General features: G+C 29.9%; 1 protein-coding gene across 1 annotated transcript in view; it reads right to left on the bottom strand.

The window, feature by feature from the left end:
- The window catches only part of LOC129962662 (gem-associated protein 5-like), a 100,545-nt gene extending 97,372 nt beyond the window's left edge, over positions 1–3,173 (bottom strand). Inside the window, exon 1 of the mRNA XM_056076554.1 lies at positions 2,605–3,173. Coding sequence (XP_055932529.1) covers positions 2,605–2,904 — 300 coding nt within the window. The 5' untranslated portion in view covers positions 2,905–3,173. The remainder of the gene's footprint in view (positions 1–2,604) is intronic.
- Between the last annotated feature and the right edge of the window lie 20,506 nt (positions 3,174–23,679).

The following is a 23,679-nucleotide window of genomic DNA, read 5'->3' as shown; positions in this document are numbered from 1 at the left end:
ATCTTTGTTATAAACAATGTCCAAAACTAATATCTCAGAAATTATTTTTTAAAAACTACATTTAACGAAACAAAATTTAAATTATTCAAAAGCTATTCTTTTTTTTTTTTTTTACTATTCTTTTTTAACCTTTAAAATGGCATTAAAATAATTTTTATGCGAAAATATGCTTTGATGTTACGACACATTAAAGTTCTATTTTTTAATTACACTTTGAATTAAAAGTTTGAGGAATCCGTCCTTAGTGTGCCTCTAATACCTCAATTTTTATCTGCGTTGCATAATAAGATGTTCACAATTCCCTTAATAAAATATTTTTAACAATCAAATTGTGTAATAAAATATTAAAGCCGTGTTATTTTAATTGCCTGTTTCTGTTAATTCTATAAAAGAAATCTTCCTAATGAAGCAAACTGTATACATTTTTAATGTCCATTTTCTAGAAAATGTACCCTATTATACTTTATCTTTAGAGCTATTATTATTTTATTTTCCTATTTATAATATAAACCGCTCAGATATTAATCTTTTTAAAATTTTTAGATAAGGATTTTAAGTTTTCAACAATAAAAAAAAAAAAACACCTTCAACATTAGAAGAAATTGATGAAATAGCTTTTGAATTTATTTGCAACAATAAGGAATATTGATAAAAACTAAAAAAATTCAGGAATAAAACTCAATGAGTAAAAAGTTTTTATTAAAAATTTAAATTAATATAAAAGAATTTTAAAATGGTTTTTACAAAAATAGTGCAAAATCATTTTTTTGTGTGTGTGATATTCAATAATTTTGGAATTTATCATAAAAAATACCAAAATCTTTTTTTTTTTTTTTTTGAAATTAGAAAAAGCACTACAAGCTACCTATATGATATTATGTATCAAATTTGTTATGTTAAATTTTCTGCTTTGAATGAATTCCAATACACATTACCTTTTAGTATAGATATTAAAGATATATACAGCAAATCGTATTTCACATTTATCCTACATAAAATTGGCATTATCAGTTATAATAAATTTTATATAAAATTTATAAGTTGCGAATATGAAACCTACATCATTCATAATTAGAATATATCAATGTTACGGATATACTCCCAGCCCAATTACTCTGGAGTTTTCATAATTGAATGTTTTTTAAAAAATAGCTTATCAATGTTTTCATATTTAAGCACAATTTATATCTTGGAAACTTGAAAAATTAAAAACATGCAATTAATAAAAATTACTTTTGTAGTTTTTTTTTTAACTAATTTATAATTTAGTATTGTATTTTCTTTAGTATTTTATAATTACTACTAAATGTCATTCCCAAACAACATATATATATATTTAAAAACATAGGCACTTGTGGATAGTTATGGGATCAAATTTTTTCACACATTAATGAAAAATGTTATGAACAATGAAGTACGATGATTATAGAATAATCTGAAAAGTGTCCAGTAAACTGACATCTGTAAATATCTACCAATACCAGCACATTATTTTTAATAAAAATTTCATTATCTGAATAACATGCCTAATATAAAAATAATTTCTTTTAAATAAATAATTTGGACAAAACTGGCAGAAAAAACATACAGTTGCTACAAGTTGAACTCTGACACCATAGAGGAAAAAAAAAAAAAAAAAAAAAAAACTTGCTCTGCCAAAATATTTTAACTAAAATTAATCAGAAAAAATGCAAAAAGGTTTTTTTTAGCAGTGATATTATTGTACAGTTAAAAACAAAATCAAATAGCAGCAATTCATAAATTATAATTAAGCATTTTGTCATAAAAGTAAATTTTGTGGAAAAGGGACCATAAGCCGAACTCTGACATTCTGACATCTCGCAACTAAGCACCAAATAATTGCAACCCTGGATAAAAATTACTGCCACCTCTATGGTTAACATAATAATTGTTCAGAGAAATTTCTCAATTGTGTTGTTTTTATTTATTGTGCAAGTAAATATTAATTTAATTAAAATATCAAGTCAAAGGGACCAAATGAGTATTGAGTTAAGAAAATTGTTTTTTAAGCATGTTGAGGATGGAAAGTACAAGTCAGAAATATCAGAGATTGTCCATAGAAGTCACTCAACGATTCACGACATCCTAAAGCACTTCAAAACCAATTATCAGGTGGAAAATAAGCTTAAGATTAACAATAAGATTTTCAAAGTAGATAATTACAAAATAATTAAATCATTTGAAATATTAACTAGTTTTTTTAAAATCCTCTTATCCGTCCGAGTTTGGCTTCAACATCATTTTTTTTTTATTTCGTTTTATTCATTATTTTGCCATAATTTCTGGTTAAAATGAATTAATTTTTGTTACTTGTTTTTATAATTGCAATAAAAATACTATCGAAAATGCATTTGTTCCTCATCATTTTTAGTTTACAAATTTTGACTGCAATAGTATCTTTGATATCCGAGTTTAGCTTGGAGCGACTGTATGTATCTGCGAGTCGAGTTAAAACTTATCAAGCAACACACAATTTTTCTCAAAACCTTGTTGAATTAATTTTTCATATTAAAAAATTTTTTGGTATTAAAGTTGAAAATTAATTCTTAGTCATGTTTTCTTTAAAAACTTAAGTCAACTTACTTCAGTCACGACGTATTTATTCACAAGAGCTCTAGTGTTAATGTCCCAAATTTTCACAACACCACAGTCACTAGTTGACGCAATAAGTTCAGGATTTTTACATTTACAAAATGTTAGAGCAGTTATTTTTTCTTTATAAGCTTTCTGAATGCATTTCAAAACTATAGGAGGATGACAACGCGCATCAATGAAATAGATATCATTACGACAACCATAGGCAATGATACCGGAAGAACTTTGTGAAACAACTTGAGAAAAACCACGATTGAAACATGCTAAAACTAACGCTTCAGATGTCATTTTAAAGAATTAAGTACCACAATTTGGTCCAAGATAGTTCTATTGTCAAACACATTTACCGGGTAGCTTGGCTCATAAAGAAAGAAAAATTATATCATTTCAGTTCAGTTAGGCCGCAAAGAACAGGTCTTGCTTGAATAGATAGATAGATAAACTCTAAAATCTCCCAACTCATATCATTACAAATATAAAATGATTTTCTGCAAAGAACTATTTTAAAAACAATGATGTATCATCGTAATATTTTGGAGTTCCGTGGTGTGATAAAATGATCACGACACGAGAACCTGCACATCATAATTTGGAATAGAAATTATAATTTATAAGTTTGAGGGAAAGATTAAAATTAAATGAACAGTTTAGACGAGCGCATAAAGCTATAACGTAATGAAATTTGGTATTATTACATAATTAATTGTTATGATGTAATTATTAATAGAAAAAGAATATTTTGATTAATTATGGGGAAATAGGGAACTTTAATGGATTTACGTTGCACGTGCCGTAGGAACGACCCTCCCGATAGGAAAACTATCCAGACCGGTGACGAAGTTGTCCGTGTCAATCATCCTGGAGGAGGCGTGGCTATGCTTGAGGGTTCGTATAATAAGTAAAAGTGACGAAGTTGTCCTCTTTTCTGCGCATGCGTAAGGATTGAGGGTTCGAATATATCTTTATAAAAAGTAAAAATAGGTCACTTCTTAAGTAGATAATACTTATTTTAACAAAAAAAAAAAAAAAAAAAAATACCGGAGAGCGAGGTGAAGCCAACAGTAGTTAAGCCAAATGGATGAGTGATATTATTGTGAATTTAATGAGGACTTTTTATTCTTTTAAAAAAATAATTGGAAAGTCAGAATAAATTGAAATTTTACACGCCGGGCAGAAGATTTCGATGATTTAATTCGAGATAGAAATTTTGATACTCAGTTTTTTCCAATTTAATTTATAATCATTTGATTAATTCAAACAATAAAATAACTCATAGTCAATTAATTTTAACTTTTTAATGAAACTAAAAATAAATTCCTTAAATTTATAATTTCTTTTAAAAAATTAATGAATAACACATGCAAAAAAAAAAAAGCATACATCGTCAAAGAAACAATTGAATGTCGACTTTTAATCAAAAATATCTAATATTTTTAACATCTACTTTGATAAAGTTTTATCTATTAAATTATTTATAGACAAGAAACAAAGTTTTTAAAACTAAAAATTTCAGCGAACTCCATTAGTTTAGAACAATATCTTTCGATGACAATAAATTAATATTTTTGATTATACTAATAATTATATGTATTATTTCAATACTTGTTTTGTAACTGACTTTTTAAATAGAAACATCAAACATTTTCATTTATTAATTACTGATTGTTACAATATTTTTTTAAAATAACGCTGAAAATGAAGGTAAACATATGAAAATGTAATCTGCAACATATTTTAAAACTCTCCAAATAAATAAATACTTCAAAATATTCTATTTTTTCAATAATTTTTAAAAAGCAAGTTTTTGCTTCCGAAATATAAAAAATGTATTTCGGAATTACCCCAAAATTAGGACATTTACATTTGTGACTTTTTTGAGGACGAGTATGGGGGGGGGGGTATTTACTAAGGAAACATTACAATGTCTTTCAGATAATCGGGTAAAAAGTAATTTTAAAGTAAATGTAAAAGTATGGAAAGTTTGTAATACAATCTGAGTATTGGACTTAAGAATACCAGTAAACTATATAGACAGGGCCATGGCTAATAAAAAACATTCTTTTAAATTAAATCTTATTTTGAAATTAAATAAGCCAGCTGGAGTGATCTTCCCAAAACTTCATCGTTATGCTTTAATAAAGGCGTCATCTCTTTCCCTATTCCCACATAAAATTGCGGATCTTGGATAAAGGCTTGTATTTTTATTATAATATTCGCAAAGAACGGTTATGAAATATAAATCTTTGGCGTAAATTTAGTGTTTTTACTGAATCTATCGAGTGATTTTCGACGGTTTTTTTAGAAGGATTACTCCATAGCATGCTGTTAATAGAAACCGAAAACTAAACTTGGGTTTGAGACGAATTTTTTCCAAAATCCATTGAAAACAAAATTTTATACAAAACTACAATTGTTGTCACAAATTCATAGAGTGCTTGTGAAAATTCTATTTTTAATATATGGAACAACAGACGGTCAACCCCTTGACTGATTTGGTTTCGAATGAGATAGATATCTAAACATAAAATGTTAAATCTATGTACCAAATTTTATCCATCTAGCTCTATTCCTTTTATCATGTTAATTTATATTAGCGCAGCTGGACAGATAGACTATATCTGAATGGATTTCGATCAAAATTTGGTAGAAAACAAATTTGGTGTAAATATCATGAACCAAATTTCATTTGTCGAGCTCAAAGCGCTATTGAGTTATCGCGTTCCAGGACAAACAAACAAACAGTGAAACTTTATACCAATTTTTTTTCTTTTGTACTTATTGAGGTTTAAAACTAAGACATTCGTCAAAATCTCAAGTCAAATGTTTTAAAGATTATAATACTTACTCTTTATTTCGTTAATGAGAAAAAAAAATTTTAATTAAAAAATAAATAAATATTTTATTGTTGTTGTTTTAATGTTGCCTATTTGTTTATTGCTAGTGTTTAAAACCTGATTTCGTAGGATTTTGTTTATGTTTGTGATGTACAAAGAATTATATTTTAGGTACTTTAATAAAACCTTATTATCTAACTCTTAACGCTTTTTTACTTATTATGTTCACCTGTACTCAAGTAGCCCTACAGACTTCCTAAGAATGGATTGCGTTCAAAATTTTAATGAAATCTTCAAATTTAGCATAAAATCCATGCACCAAATTTCGTACATGTAGCTCAAATCATTTTTCAATTATAATGTTCTCAAAACATGTTTTCAAACTCGGGAAGATCTGAAACATACACAGTAATCAAAATCATGACTTTCAATTTACTTAAATTTTATTTTATTTATTTATGTATTTTTTTCGAGAATTATAAAATTTGGTGCATGAGTTTTATACTAAATTTGTAGATTTATATCAAATTTTGAACGAAATCCATGCTCAGGAAGTCTGTACGACTATTTGAGTACAGGTGAACACGATAAGTACAAAACGTATAGAAATAGATTATAAGATTTTATAGAAAGCACCTAAAATATAGTTCCACGTCATATTTTAAATAATATCTAAATGCGATAACTGAAATCAAAATAAATGAAATTTGGTAGGTAATTTTGTTACTAAAATTGCAATCCGGTTTTTCTGTTATATTTGGGATTCGGGGTACAATCGGTAGAAGAAACCGTTCCTAAAATACATATGCAGTTTGCATAGCTGTATTAAGAAGCACAATGGTCTCATTTACGGGGCTCTGAAGATAAAAATTTGAATACTCGTGATGTATACGACCTTTATTAAGGTCCATTTTTGTGGTAGGAGGAGGGATGATAACATCATTATTAGAGAGTATATGAAAAAGTTTAAGGGAGACTATTTCTGTTAACATTAAGTTTAGCTGCGTTTTTTATTTTTATTTTGAAGTTAAGATTGCAACTTAAAAAAATATTTTGATTAGTATGAATATTACAGTGAAAATCGACAAAATTCCTCGAATTACAATAAAATATCTCCACTTGTATGATGTGGAAGTTTGAAGAAATCGTAATACTTGAAAACCACTGATAAGACTTTAAATTAATACTTTAAATTGCCTATATGCAAATATTTGTCTCTTCAGAAAAAAATTTCACTTTCCATTTGACAGGTTATGAAGAGAATATTTGCAAAGATGCGAATTTTAATTTTCTCATTTTTGGTTTTTAAAAATTTCAGTCGGTAAACTAGAAGACGTTGAAAAATTTTGTTTACTAAGCAATAAAGTAATAAAAAATACAGCTCTTCCGTCATTTTCTCACCAACTTTATAAAAATAGAGCTACGAAAATGAAAGAAGATGAGAGAGAATGTAAATAGTATGAATATTCTAAAGAATTGTCACAAGCAAGGCTTAGAAAATTTAAAGAATATTCATACTTCTAATTCAAAAACTGAGTGCATGACAATTTATTAAACTTGATTAGTTATTATTTTGAAAATTTTCTCCTAATTAAAATAAATAGCAATGAATATGTACGAAAATAAATGTATTTAGTATAGTCACTAAGTGCCTGAAAGTAAATAAAATGACTGAAGTAATAAAAAGTATTACTATAACATTAAAATCTTGAAAAATTAAAGAATTGACTGGAAATAAAATTGATTTTACTGAAAGGTGCAGGTGAACACGATAATTCAAAACATCAAAAGCTAGATAGATGAATTGTGATAGAAAGATTCAGCACATAAAATATAGATACGTATCATATTTAGAACTGAGACCATCAGGAAGTTAGCTATCTGTCTTTACTTTAACATACATATAAATGCAATACGTTAAGTCGCAACAATTTAAATAAATTAAATTTGATAGATTATTTTATTACTAAAATTGTAATCCTTTCTTTTTTATGTTATGATTCGAATTCTGGTTTCAATCGTTACAAGAAATTATCTCCAAAAATGCATATACGGTTTCTCATTACTTTCATATACGGGCCTCTGAAAATAAAAATCTGAGTTTTCGTGATGTTTATGACTTTTCATGTTATATTTTGTGTCGATGAAAATTATTCAAGAAAACAGGTTTATATAGGTCGAAAAAGTAATTAATAAAGATGATTAACATAGTGTTAGTATCACGGAATTTTTCCATTACGGAAACAGATTTTTCAAAATTTTGGGCCCAATATGCCTTTATATATAAGTGAGTGTCAAATTCCATTCCGAAATTTTCAGTAGTTCTTGCGTTATAAATTAATTTTGTTTGCTTAAATTATGCAATAATTAAGTAATAGTTAATATTACTATGTGTTCCCTGTTTTAAATTCTTATATAAAGATAATTTTGAAATTAAAATTATTTTTCTGAAATTCTTATTCTATTGTAGACTTTATAAATAGAAAATTTTATTTTGCATAAAAAAAGTATTTTTACACAACCCTGTAGTTTTATCCTTTCACAACTATCTTAGTCATAACTTCAAGGTTAAATTTATTAAAATATTTGATGCATTTAAATTATATGCTTATACTTTACAATACATATATGCACATATGATATTTTGCATTACCAGTTTTACCTACAATCTGCTTTAATCCTATGAGTCCTGACCGCCCCAGTCGATAGGCGCCTGAAGAAGGCGCCTATCGAATGGAGCGATATCGGGCGGGCAGGGCTCATAGGGTGAAATATTTCTTTGGAATCAACATTCAAAAAATTTAACTTGTACATAATTAAAAAAAAATGAAATATGTAATTAGCTAAAATCAAATTATCAGTATCAGTTAGGTGACATCAAATTATAGGTAACCAACATTTATTTAATTAAAAGGATTCTTGATTCATGGATTCAATAATTTATTTGAAATATTTATACAAAAGCTTGTTCCAATTGCATTGTAAAGTGATTAACTCTATCATAAACTCATATTAAACAAGGTTTATATAGAAGACAAAAAAAAAAAAAAATCTTTCTGGAAATGTTGGCCTATTTCAAAAATGTCATATAAAAGAAGAAAGACAAACTGATATCAATGCTTCCTTCTTTGCACGAGGAATCTTCAACTACCCTCATTCCTATTTCAGGAAATAAGTTGTGAATAGTATTAATTTCAAAATGATACAAGGTGAATATCAGTAATTCTCTATCTGACAGTGAACTTATTTCATGTCAAGTGAAAATAATTGCTCATATCTATAATTACTTCAGAAGAAGGAAATAATTTTATATTTGAAGTTTCAAATCTGTCTGCGAAATATACATTCTATGTCTATGGAAAAAATTTTAAGAAATGAATAAAACTATGATTCCAAGGATTTTAAATCCTGAAACTTGTTCCATATACAACTCTCAGCCTTAAAATGTTTTTTTCCCCTGTATATTTCTGATACCATGCAGTTTCTACTGAACTTGATCTGTTAAAAGAGTTTAATTATGAATTTTAAAAATTACAGTAAAAATGTATTATTTACAATTTTATTATATAGTGTTATGGCTACTGGACCATTAACATATTTACTGTGGCTCAGACTGTTGTTTTGAAGAATAAGATATGTGATAGCTTAAAAATGAATAATTTTTTTCACATTTTCTTCCCTCAAATTTCTAAAATCATTCAATAATATAATTACAAACTTGTATGATAAATGTATACTTGTATATTTCTAAAAATTCTCATCAAAAATGGTATTCAAAGCAAATAAAATTATTGTAATGATTATCACTACCACTGCTTTTGCCATACACAAAAATTGTTATTACTAATAATGTTCTATATTATTTAATGGTGTTTCTCATCCTGAGTGTTGAAAGAAATTAAAAAGTAATGAACATATATATATATATATATATATATATATATATATATATATATATATGTAGTCTCTTTCTTAGTGATTTTATTAAAATTTTATGTTATTAATATAAACATTCTTACAAGACAATTATTGATAGATGTGCTTATGAGAATATATTTTCTAAAATTAAGTCCCATTTCTGTTATTTGTTAGCATGTGTGCAGAAGTTTTCTCTTAATATTTCACCTTTCTTATTTCATGCCATACCATTTAGAATAGCACAGACATATAAACTTAGTTACATTATACAGAAATAAAAGAGGAGTAATGATTTTTTAGCAAACTTCCTTGCATACTTCAGGTAGCAAAACATATACTGATATAAATCTTTAAATAAAGTATTTTATAGATTTTAAATTTAAAAAAAAAAGACACCTCTCATAATCATAAAGATACATTTCTTTCTTTTTTTATTGGTTCTTTTATAATATATAACTAAGTATCATTTGATGTAAAGTAAACATTTTTTTTTCAATTAATATATTATATATTTACATACTATTAAAATTATTTTACTGTCAGATAAGGAGGAAGCACAAGATTTATCACTTTTGATCCCTTTTTTTAAAAAAATAATATCTATTATAATAATAATAAAGATGAATGAATGTGTGTTAACTCTCTACAGCCCACATCATTTGACCTACAGTGTCAAATATGAGATATAATTGAAATTAAGTACAACCAATATCCTGACAAATCAGCCATGTTGGCAAAGACATCAAATAAATAATAAAGTTGACAATTTTAAATTCCAACATGATTTTTTTATTGGCTAATTTATTACTAAATTTAGATGAATAAAATCACACCTTTTGGTATTTATACTTTATTTACATGTACTTGATTTTACAATGATCAAATTCTTATTATACATTAATATTTAGAGTTCTAAAACATTATCATTTCAAATCATAAAATCTCAGTTTATGATTGCAATATAAATATTTACTGATATATAAACATTTATAGGTCAAAGAAAACTCCAAAGGCATTGAGCTGACTATAACTATCAAATTAATAAAAGATATTTTAAGTTACAGAAATCCTTTTCTTGCATTCGTTCTTCTAAAAAATATGTTTCATATTTTATTTCATAGATACATGTTAAGAATTACATTTTCCTAGATTTAGTTTTTTGTGAGAGTTAACCTATTAATTTCAGCTTTTGTTAACATAACAAAACATAGAAAGATCATTTTTTTTCTTCATACAAGCATAATGCATTTTTGTACACAAACATATTGTTGAAACACATGTTTAAATTATTTAAAATCTGACTGAAGATTGAAAACAATTATTTTATGTTGTAGTAATATTCAAAGGTTATTGCCAAAAACAAAGACAACAACAAAAAAAATATCTAGAAATAAGATTAAGAAAGTGAATAAGGCTTTTAAGTTAGCTGTTAATTAATAAGTTTATAAATAACAAAAAAAAAATGCAACAATTTTAATAAAAAATGATTACATTTTTAATTCCTATAAGAGGATTATTTCAGATGCAAATGAAAAACACTTTTAATTGAATTTTCATTTCCTATTACTCAAAAAAATTTACAGTACATTTCAGCTTACATTAAATAAAGCTTTGCATATTTAAAAGGTTCTTGAACATACATGAAAATTAGTTCTCCATTCCAATTTCAATGCAGAATTGATTACTTCAGCTGAATCTAAAATATTAAAAGGAACTTTCCTAAAAGTTAAAAGCTTAAGAGAAAGCTAGAAAATATCTAGACAATCACTTAAACCTAACCATTGGGAATGTTATTCCTTTATTAGAAGACAAAATAAATAAAATGGGATTTTTAATAATATAAGCAACAACATGAATAGTTAACAATTTTTTAAACTCTTCAAAGCACACATTTCAATATCTAGAATTCACATCATAATCTTTTAATTTATATTACAGATTTAAATTTCATATACTTACTAGGAAGTCAGGTTCTCCATTCTTACCCCAATGCAACATTGATAATTCGCATTTGATTGTTACTGAAACTGAAATAAACAAGGAATTTTCCTAAAAGTTAAGAGATTAAATGAAAGCCAGAAAATGTCTAGACAATCACCTAAACCCAACCATTGGGAATTTTATTAATTTAAAGTTTAAAGTTAAAGTTAATGGTGTACAGTTCAATTCCCATTTTTTAAAAATTACTTAAAGAAATGTAGTGAGCATACAATGCTTGAAAATGTGTATTTAAAACAAAACTAGCATTTTAAAAATTTAAGCCGGCAGTTATTTGTACAAGCATTAATGCTCTAAAAGCAACTATATCAAAATTTTCAGTCAATGATAAATTGTTTAATTTTTGATACACATAGTAGCTAATATAAACACCACAATTAAAATCATCTATTTGTTTTACATGAGGTGGAAAAACAATCTGCCAGTGGCTATTTGAATTAAGCGAATTATTTAATACTGTACACCAACGGTTTATTAATGTTGAAGTATCCTTATCTGGCTTATAACAAAGTGGGTCAAAATATTCAAATATTTTATTTTTCAAATTAGCTATAATTAAAGTCCAATGGGAATTTAAATTTACAGGAATTATAAGAAAATCAAAATTTGCTATTTCTTGAATCCAAGGAAATGGAAGAATGTTTTTTTTTTATTAAAAATCAAAAGAGAGTGTAAAGATTCTACAGCTTTGAAATTTGTGAATCTTCTGGTTAATACAAAATTAAATGCATCAATGACTGAATCGTATAGCCAACCTTTTTTGAAATTTGATGATATTGATTTAAGATATTTTTCTTCTTTGATAGTAACAAATGGATCTAAAGATTTTAACATATAAAATGAAAGATCAATATTATTAATAGTTAATATTGTAGCAGTAGGATTTGTGACATTAAACTTATTAAATCTATGAAACACATCAATATTAACACATTCAGAATTTTTAACATTAAAGGATTTTAAATCTGTCTCTTGCTCAGAAAGATTATTAGGTTCATCAAGAAGTGCTTCATTTAATTTTTGCTTCTTATTGCAATTTTCACGGGCCGAGCAGTTCCTTTTTTTTTCTATGAGAAGTTTTAAAAAACTTAATCTGTGGATTAATTTTTTGATTAGGTGCAACATATAATTTAGGTGTAACAGAAGCCAGATTATTTTTAAGATTCAAAACCCCACGCATGCCAGCTACTAAATTATTCAAACAACTAACTACATTATTTAGCATGATTTTTTTAATCTGTGGAATTTCTATTAATTCTAATATTTCCGAACATAACTTTTTGCACTCTGCCTCCTTTGATCTGCACTTCTCATTAGTAGATAACATGTTATTTAATTTTTCACTCAAAATATCAGAATTAATTGTAATACTATTTTCTTCATCAAATTTATAAAAATCATCATTTGTGTACATATTAGGTTTGGCAGACATTAAATGAATTTTATGTATGTGCTTGCACAAATTGCTGCAGTCTTCACAAGAGCAATGATACAAATGACTGCACAATGCTGCACAATTAATATTCATACATTTAAAGCTGCAATGATCCAATAAAATACAAGCATCTGCAATTTTTCTTACTACATATATCTTTCCTTTTACAGATTGAGATTTAACCTCCCAATGATTGTCATATTCAATGACATCTGTATTCTGAATCTTTACAGCCCTGTCATGTTTCTCTTTAACAGTTTTAGTGAACTTGGAATGAGTAGGAATATTATTAATAACATTACAAGAATATTTTAAAAATCGATCCCTTTCCATTTCCAAAAGAGTTGAAACAAGATCATCTATTCGCCTATTATACTTACGCTCAAGATATATTGTTTTTAACTGATTGTGAAAAGATTCGCAATAATTGTTAGTATTAGTATTACCATGTGGAAATTGTCTAAAACAGGTTGCCCATAATTCTTTTCTCCCAGAATAATTTCTAACAAAATAATCAATAAAATTTTGGCATTCATTTGAATTGCTGTCGATAAACATTAAAAGTTTATTTTCAAAATTTATTTCAGACACTTCCTTCATTATTTTTAATAACTCATCTAACATTTTTTGACGGAGAAACTTATCACATACTTTTGAAGATAACTGCCTTTTCCAAGCGCGAAAAACGTGCCATTGGCATAGTAGATGCTTTATATTTGGACCAAATACAGAATTAAATGCTTTAAAGGAATAACCATCATCATCAGTCATTACAGTATTTATATTCAGGTCAGGAATTCGACAATGTAAACTTGAAAATAAAGCAATTAAGGTATGGTAATCTAAATCATTAGTGATAAAATGTGCAACTGGATAACCTTGGCCATACTCATCCTGAACATGCAGAGAAAGAAGATAAAAGTCATAAAAGTTTGTGCCATGAGTTGCATCAATACAAAGAATTTTATCTGAATGCTTAACTAACATATCTTTTTGTGCTTTAGTCTGTAAACCTAATGCAAAAGAACTTTCATAGTTTTGCAAATTATCTAAATGTGCAGGGCCCCAAATTGTTTTCGACTTCTGCAATTTAAAAATTAAAATAGGATTGTATGGCTCTTTCCTTAATTCCTCTACCATACAAGAAACAGACATAGCATCATTGGCTGGCTGAATTGAATTGCGTAAGCGCCTTAAATAATTATGTATAGTTTTACGAGATATGAAGGCTTCCTTTGTAGGAAAAAAATTTCTATTATCTCGACATCCTACATCACCACGTAATAAACTTACAATTTTTGAAATGGGAAAGGAAAGTAATAAGTAAGATTTAATTAAATCACGTGAACTTTCTTTAAGGGGGTGATATTTAGTGTTCTCATAACTGACTTGATGGTTATGAATGGAATAATATGTAACCAATATCAAATTCTTTTGTTCACATACACAGATCTTAACAGGACAACTTATATTGAAAGGAATTACCCCCTTTTTATTTTTACGTTTACCGTTTCGCTCTGCTCTTGAATTAATCCTTGATTGATATGACGGATGAAAAAATTGACAAGAATAATAATAGAATGTTTTCTCACCGCATATTTTTTTCCCAGTTGATTTTTTAAAATAAGTATGAGTACCAACAGTTTCAGATTCTAACCAAATTTTAAAACTTGAAATAGAATTGAAAGAATAAGTTTTGATGTTTTTAATGTCATGCACAACATTAAGATGCTTATTTAAATTCCATACACCAACATAAGCTTTATCACATTCTGTGCAAAAATACAATTCATGCTTCTTGTCACCAGTACATCTTTTTGTGTGTTCATTAAAATATTCATTACCACTATAAAATCTACCACACTCTAGACACAACTGGGGAGAATTTTCACATTTATCAGTTAAATGCTGATTATCTAAAGTTGTTTTGACTGGCACTAAACATAATTTGGGCTTTTTTACAATTTCTGCTTGAGAGCTAACACTAGCCTCCAATAAATTATTCCAATTGCTTTTTGGTAAAACATCACAAATCTTTGGTTTACAGCGTTTTAAATGATTTGCAAAAGAGGATCTCGAGGAATAAAATTTTAAGCATACCTCACATTTTTTAGGATAAGTACTCTTAACGCGTTCTACACATTTATATTTTCTTAAATGCTTTGAAAATGATGACTTGGACATATAAGTTTTCGAACAATAATCACAAGTCTTTGAATATGAGAAATTTTGAGCACCTCCTCCAGTGATATTTATTTTTTTAAAATTTAGAGCCAAAACTATATCTGTCCTATTTTCTTCTTTACAATCATCTAGTAACCCTGCAAATTTATTTGTTGTAGGAATACTGCAAATAACATTTCCATAGATATTTTTGTCACATTTTGAAAAAATATTTTTACTTATCTTAGTAATTCTTGCCTTTCCAAGTTTGTTAGAAGCACATGCTGGCCGACACTGGGCTGGGGAAATGCGAGAAGCTTCTGGTTCAGAGTGGACTGGAGATGCGCGAGCAGGTTCTGGTTCAGAGTGAACTGGAGATGTGCGAGCAGGTTCTGGTTCAGAGTGGACTGGAGATGTGCGAGCAGGTTCTGGTTCAGAGTGGACTGGAGATGTGCGAGCAGGTTCTGGTTTAGAGTGGACTGGGGATGTGCGAGCAGGTTTTGATTTAGAGTAGACTGGGGATGTGCGAGCAGGTTTTGATTTAGAGTGGACTGGGGATGTGCGAGCAGGTTCTGGTTCAGAGTGGGTTTGCAGAGTGCATGCAACAACTGACTGACTGCATGTTGGAAGAGAGGAAACAGCAGCAGGTAGAAATGGTGGAACAACAGGTACATAAAATGGAGGATAGGACACAGCAACAGAATGGAATGGCACGAACTGAACCATAGGCATATAAGAAATTGAACATGACCAGTAGGAGGCACAGGCAGAGAGGCTGGGAGAGAGCGAGGCACAGGCAGAGAGGCTGGGAGAGTAGGAGGCACAGGCAGAGAGGCTGGGAGAGTAGGAGGCACAGGCAGAGAGGCTGGGAGAGTAGGAGGCACAGGCAGAGAGGCTGGGAGAGTAGGAGGCACAGGCAGAGAGGCTGGGAGAGTAGGAGGCACAGGCAGAGAGGCTGGGAGAGTAGGAGGCACAGGCAGAGAGGCTGGGAGAGTAGGAGGCACAGGCAGAGAGGCTGGGAGAGTAGGAGGCACAGGCAGAGAGGCTGGGAGAGAGCAAGAAGCGGTTGAGACTGCACAAGCTGAAACAGATGGCCGTGCCAAAGGCCAAGAAGCAGGATGTTTAGACCAAGATGATAAAAATGAAGATTGCCTTGAGGAAGACAATGCAGGAAACTCAGTAGAATCCAAAATGAATTTAGGAGCAACTGATTGGCATTTTTGATCCTGTAAAAATTATATAAGAAAAATGAATAACAGGTCTTTTAAAACAACTCTGGACATTAAAAATATCAATATAAATTATAAATAATCAGATAACAGATGCATTTATATTATATTATATTATATTATATATATATATATACACATACCTTTTGAGAAGCTGATGGAAAAGAAGTATCATATGAAGGAACTGGGTCAACAAAAGTTGGTACCTCGCTACAAGGCACAACAGAACCAGAATGCTGTGGCCATGATGATGAAAATGAAGGCTGATCACAGGAAGGCAATGGAGGAAACTCCAAAGAATCCAAAATATATCCCGAGGTGATCAACTGGCAATTTTTCCTCTACAAAAGTTAAACAAAAGTCAAAATAAATACAAATATTTTTCCAACTTTCATCAGTACTTAAAAAATAAATATTATTATAAATTCCATATAAACAATAATATTCATACATACCTTTCGAGATGCATTATCTGAAGAAATGCATTTCTTTAAAAACCTACAGAAATAATTGGCCAAGCGAAGATCACCACTTTTATTAGGATGTAAACCATCTTTTCCCAGGAAACCAGACCAGGATGGCTTGTTAGAACTGCAAAAGATAAAAGCATCTTCATTATGGCACAACTTTTCTAATGCTTTATTTACAGCTTCAATCTTATGGTTTAAGATTTTTAAATGTTCAACAGTTTTCCAGTAATCATTTTCAAAGTAATTAAAATCTCTAGGAATGATACTGGAGAAAATAATTCTTGCCTTTGGATTGACTCGTAAAATCTCATTAGCCAGTGACCTATACTTTTGCAGTATTATTTCTACACTATCAACTAATATGTTATTGGTGCCCACATGCACTAAAATCCAATCATAGTGTTTCTTTATTTTAGAAATTCTACTGGTTAACCTCTCAATGGTTGTTCCTCGGTAAAAAATAACATCCAAATCCTCAGATAAATGCTCTTCCAAGCGTTTAATCATCGAATCTCCAATCAAAAGAATATTCATTGTGACACAGTTATATATTCTAAACTGATTTCCTTATAACAAATGACTAATAGCAATAAATATCTGAATAATATGCACACAGATAAGCTAATCCAAGATCAAATAGAGCAAAGTCAATACAATACTGAGATATTTCCAAATTCTACTAGCTACCACATGAATGATGCACTTTCTACTGCAAGACAATAAATAACTAGTCACTAAAAACATTTCTATACAATGTACTCAAAAAAATTTATGAATGACAATAAATAAAATGACAAAAGCACTAGTAAAATTCCTCTCACTATTTAACCCTAATTAACACTATAATTAAACAGAAAAATATGACAAACAATCAATGAGAAATAAATATTTAAGGCTATGCAATTAAATTTAGATACACTTATTACATGAAAAAACAAAATATCAAATAACACTAATCAAACTCCTCGTTTACTCTTAACCCTAATTAGTACGTTTACTATTAACCCTAATTAGCACTATCTTAAAAACAACAGTTTTAAGTAAACGAAAAAAATTATTACAAATTTTCTTAAAGAGATTAAATAAGAAAATAAATAAAAATAAGGCCTGTAAGAGTTTTCTTCAAAGTGAATCACTCGCTGACAATCGTTAATCCTTCTTTCCTCTTGAAACAAAGAACGAATACTAATGAATCGGCACACTCAGTGACAGAATGACTAACACGTTATGATAACGATAACACACTGCGATTTCTTTTTATAACCTCGGTAGGACAACTCCGTCACTTTTGGCAGCGTGCCAATAGTTTTACTACCGGGAGTAAAAACCGTGCCGTAGAAAGGCACGTGCAACTTTTAATTAACTTTTTGATTAGTTATTTTTGAAAAATATCCAGAAAATTTCACGCCTTTAGCTCATTGTTGCCACTCTTAATAAGTTTTATATTTCCTATTTATTTTCATTTTTGAGTTTGCATTGCATCTTATCCCAGCTTGGAATCTGGAAATCCAGTTTACTGATTTAAGCACATAGAATATGTTGTTGCTTTAAGAAAGGAACTTTTACTTTACGTTATTTTGATCTCTGTGATGTGCGGATCATTTGATCAATTCTTTCTGCTACATCTGTAAATACTCTGATACGTTTCTATCATCATTATGTAAATAGCCTCATGAAACTCTCTGTCTTGTGTTGTCATAAATTGAGGTCGAAAACGAAAGTGGTGTTCTGAGTCAAAACACTCATCGTAGCTATCTGAAACCGAAACAGACATAATTTGTAAGAAATTTTAGTCCATCAGATTGTTAACAAAATTAGAGATTCTCAGTCTTTTTACAGACGGAAAAATCTAACAATAAGTATTTGAACACCCATGTAAATGGCGATATCTGCGACCCTGGTTAAATTACGCCTTCTGTATTTAAATATTGTGTAGAAAACAGCATTGGCATTAGAGCGAGTTCGCAAATTGTACAGACTAACTCTATGGCAAAGCATACCGACGTGCTCTGATTGGTCGATTTCTTTTGCACAGACTTTCTATGCTGTAGCTGCTGCAACCCTGTTGCATTGTTTACTTTCTACGTACTTTTTTGCCTGCCATTTTTCAAAATGGAGAAATTAAATCTTCCAGAGAAATATAATTATAAAGTAATTTAGATTGATGAGAATAGAGCTATTTTTCGTATTTCAGATCTTGTAAATAAAGAATTAGCGGTACAGTTCTAGAAACGGGTACCATTTGGCGATTTCCCGCCAAATTTTTCTCGCCAAGCCCCGCGGACGCTGTAATCTTCAGAATTGTATTTCTCAATATTATGACTATTTTCAAGATATTTTTTTTGAAGATTACAGCTTCCTTGGGGCGATGGCAGGAGAAAAATTTGGCATGAAGTATACAAAAAGAACAGAAATAAGAATAATTATATTTAATAGAATATTATATTATATTTATATTTAGAATATTATAGAATATTAGAATAGTAGAATTTAGAATATTATAATTATAAAATAAGAATAATTATATAACAATAATTATATAAGAAATAATTAAAAATAGCACAATTTGAACAATGTTAAATTTAAAAAAATGCACAAAAATAACAATACAAATTTTTTTTAACTCGCCCGATTTAACGATGTGAATTTCGTTAATTTACAATAATGCCCTTCTCTTCTACAAACCTTTCCTTTCTGTTAATACCATATCCTGCCCGCATTCACCACACTTCCATCAGCAATTAAATCCATTTTCATGCACCATTCAACACACGCTTTCGCTACCAAACGTTCTAAATCGAAAAAAACCCTCAATTTAAGGGATTCCTCATTTGTCACATTCATACCAGCCATTTTACACCACAAGAGAAATCGACGAAAGTAAGAAAAAAAAAATACTTTACAAGCAGAAGAAATCAGAATAAATCCAATCGTCAATTAATTGAAGAGAAAATCTTGAAATCCCCCACGAAAAGCTGCCAGCACAAGAGAAATCGAAGAAAGTAAGAAAAAATACGTTACAAGACTTGGGGAGCAGTAGAAATTAGAAATTCCCCGCGAAAAGCTGCACTTATACCTAATTGGTTGATATTCAAAGTCAATTCATACCTGATTAGTTTATAATTACATCACCGACATCACCCCATTCTCTTCACAGGGTTGCCATACATTGCAGGCGTAGAGGGGTTGCCATATTGGCAACTTTAGCTTTAAAAGTTGGCGCCAAACTTGGCGGTACCCGTCTCTAGAATTTAGCCGAATTATCACAGATAGCAATTTTTCAGTGAAGTATTAGTAAAATAAGACTTGAAAATTAAGCTTTTATTTTACGGGAAATGATCGGCCATTTTTTTAAATTAAAGTTTAACGTTAAAATCCTTACCATAAAATATTTATATGCAAATATACTATATTTATTAACATATTTAGATGACATTAAACGAAATAGAAATAATTATAATTCTTATTGAATATTCATGCAAAATAAAATAACACAAGGAGATACTTATTTATTAATTTCGTATGCAAATTATAACCATAAGATGGCTATCTGCAAATATGCTATATTTGTTAAGATTTTTAGATTCATATAGTTATTAACAATCTAATTATTAATCTTGATATTTGTTATTAACTTCATATTAAGATTTATAAATATATAAATAGTTTATACATTTCTTTTGAATACTTATTTCTCGCATTTCTATAACACATATTTTAGGAATGGATTCAAGAATATCAACTAAGATCGGAAACAGTTTGGCACAGTTTTGCAAGGTTTGAGCCAAATAAGTTATAACTACACTATTATGAGAGCAAAACAATGCCAAAAAGATGCCAAGGCTTAAACCAATCAGAGCACGTCGGTATCCTTTGCCATAGAGTTAGTCTGTACAATTTGCGAACTCGCGGCATTAGACCCATAGAAATGTTTTTGCTGAAGTTGCCAGACATAACTCGAAAACATCAACCGAAAGAAGACGCCAGAACGTGAGAAGATGTCCAGACAAATACAGAACTCCACAAAATCGGCCCCTAATGTCGAAGATAGAACGCCAACGGAAATTGCACGATTTAAGGAAATAATAGAAGCCTTAAAAGAAATACGTGCCCTACTAAAAGAATTTCCTAGCATCCTTAAAATAGCAAGAAATTGAAACGAATGATAAAGAACAGCGAAAACTCATCCCGATAAATGTACTGCTAGCTTAGTTTCTGTACCCGCCCTGCCCAGCTTCCTGAATGGATATCATCAGACAATAGTTTATCTAATATCCTCAACCTCAATCCCATAACTAGATGGAGTAAATAGTCTCCCACACACTCCAGAAACGAAGCCATCTCACCACATCTCCTCCACTCTCAGAACCAAGCCTCTTGGACTGTACGACCGGAATCTGATATTATTCACTCATTCTCACCTCCAGACAGGGTGCTTAACACACCAGGTTTTTAATCTTTCCAAGTCTATGGAGATAGCCTTGGTGCCCAAGGCGAGTACTCAGTTCAATTGCTCAGTAAATGGCATTGGCATTAATCGCCTGCAAGACGCCACGATATTCAAAGCAGTCTGACATCGAGAAAGACGTAGTTCTTGGTTATCGTGGCCACTCCTTAAGGGACGTATCTATTGAGTTAAATATTCCAAATCGATAGAGGCTTTTGTTATTAAGAAGTGAAAGGTCAGTGGTGATGGTCGGAATACGCCCCTACCTTGCAGACTCACGAGACTAAGGGATAGAAACCGACAAGTGCTATCTAAAAAAATTCGGAAAACCGCACCAACAATGACTAGGGATGACGAATATTTTACGAGTGGTTATTTCGTAACCAATATCATAAAGTCACAAATACCAGTGATCAATACTTTTCAAAAAGGGGTGTGATTCAAATCCTTGCTACGATCTTACTGGCGATATTTCGATTACAGGTTTTGGATCACGATAGAAAGTAACAATCGATACGATATCACTGAAATTTACCGGAGCGGTGACTTCACTGGAAAGTAACAATCGATACGATCTGTCCAATGGAAGCTATCGAACAAAACAGAAAAGGAGAATCTGTTAATGGATTGAAAAGTGAACGTACCGGTTATTGGAATCATCGTATTATTGAATTGCATATCACTGAAATTTATCGGAGTGGTGACTTCACTGGAAAGTGTGAAATCTTCATGTCTGTTTCCATTTCATGAGAATGATCTTGACTTTCCGATATTCGCATTTGATAATACACTAATCCCTACAAATCATTTTTAATTGCTTGTGACTTGACTTTGCATATACTCCGTTTACTACTGGTAAATTAAACAATTTAAAGAAATGACATATATATTTAATTCAAATTTTTCAGAAAATGGTTTACTCCAATAAAGAAATTAAATAAATAGTTTTGAAAAAAAAATCAAATTTAAGAAGTAAGCTGAAATAGATAAATTAATTCAATCACACGTTACTTAAATCAGTAAATTAAGTATTAATTACAATTAATAAATTTTATATTTAATATTAAGTAATAATTGTTAATTAATAATATGGTTAAAATAACAGATATTTCGAACAAATATTTAAAAATAACAATAGCAAAATTATTTGTTATTCAAAAATTCGTGGATTATGCATCTCTACCAATGACCCACACACTCCAGGGATTCCAACAATCGATGTCTCGACAAATACCACCCGCAAGGAAGCACATTTGCATGGTTTCCATGATCGTGTTGCCGCCCATAAGACAAAGACAGAATCCAATCTAGCTGCTCTGTTGCGGTGGCATCAAGATTGAACCATAGATGAGTGGAAACAGGACTTCTGGAATGATGAATCAAGGTTTAATGTCTGTCAGTCGGAATACAGAATCTGGGTTTGGGCGTATACATGGAGAACGCCTTTTTGCGAGAATGCATTGTGCTTGCAGTAAAGTTGGGCGGAGGTCGAATTATGGTCTGGAGATGTTTCTCGTGGTATGAACCAGGATCCCTGATCTAAATTAATGGTATTCTTAAAAGCGATTCTTGCTCCACTATTCAAAATAACAATGCGCTTCCTACGCTGTGGTAATTTTACTTGTTGGATCATTATTATTTCTAGGATGACAACGCCACTTATGTTGTGAGGTTTATCACGGATTCGTATGTCAATGTCAAGCACCGACTGGATTGATCTGCACAGAGTCGAAACTTCAATCCTATAGAAAAGCTCTAGGACTAATTGGATAGCCGAATTAAGGGGTGCATCAACCGTTCACAATCGGTGAAAGAACTTGCATGTCTTCTCTGAGCCGAGTGGGAAAAAATACCATTGCAACCAATCCAAATACTTGAGGAAAGCATGCCTCGGAGAGTTGAGGCTGTAATGGGGTCATTTCATGTGACGTAAAAGTCACATGTCATGAATTTCTGCGCATGGCATTTAAGTTTCATCCGCACCGCTTTCGTCGATTAGTCTGCCTTTAACGTTCTCCGCCAAGTATGAAGCGGATTTTTTTGTTTACATTTGAAGTTATAATTTTCGAGTCATTTTCTTTCCTCTTATTTTGTGTTAAAAGAGGAAATACTGGTGTGCTGATGGATGCTTTAATGCGAAACACAAGAGTGACTGTCATGATAAAATGTTTTCTTTTCAACAATACTGACTTGGGTTGTTAGCTTAGGTATATAGATTTTTTCAAGCCTTCGAAGTCGGTGGTATGCTCCGATCATTTTGAAGAATTCATTCAGTGTGTGTCCATTTATTAAACATAGCTATTCCTGTAATTTTTTAGAAAAACTCTACGAAGTAAAAGAAATCAGTAAGCGATTTGCCGTTGTCAAAAACAATTAAACAAAATCGTGAATGCATTTCTAATTTACTTTATTCTCATTTGATGAAATTTCTGATAATTTTGAATATGCTTAGAAGGTTTTAAAATGTTTACATGAATATTACATTGCATTTTTCTACGAAATCTTATCTAAATTTTATTGATGTAAGTAAACAAACTCCTGTTGCAAAAATAACAACTGCTATAATGCT

The sequence above is a fragment of the Argiope bruennichi genome, chromosome 3 (assembly GCF_947563725.1).
Source record: "Argiope bruennichi chromosome 3, qqArgBrue1.1, whole genome shotgun sequence".
NCBI lineage: Eukaryota > Metazoa > Arthropoda > Arachnida > Araneae > Araneidae > Argiope > Argiope bruennichi.
Note: the sequence above shows the minus strand (reverse complement) of the source record. Positions and strands in the feature narration are given on the sequence as shown.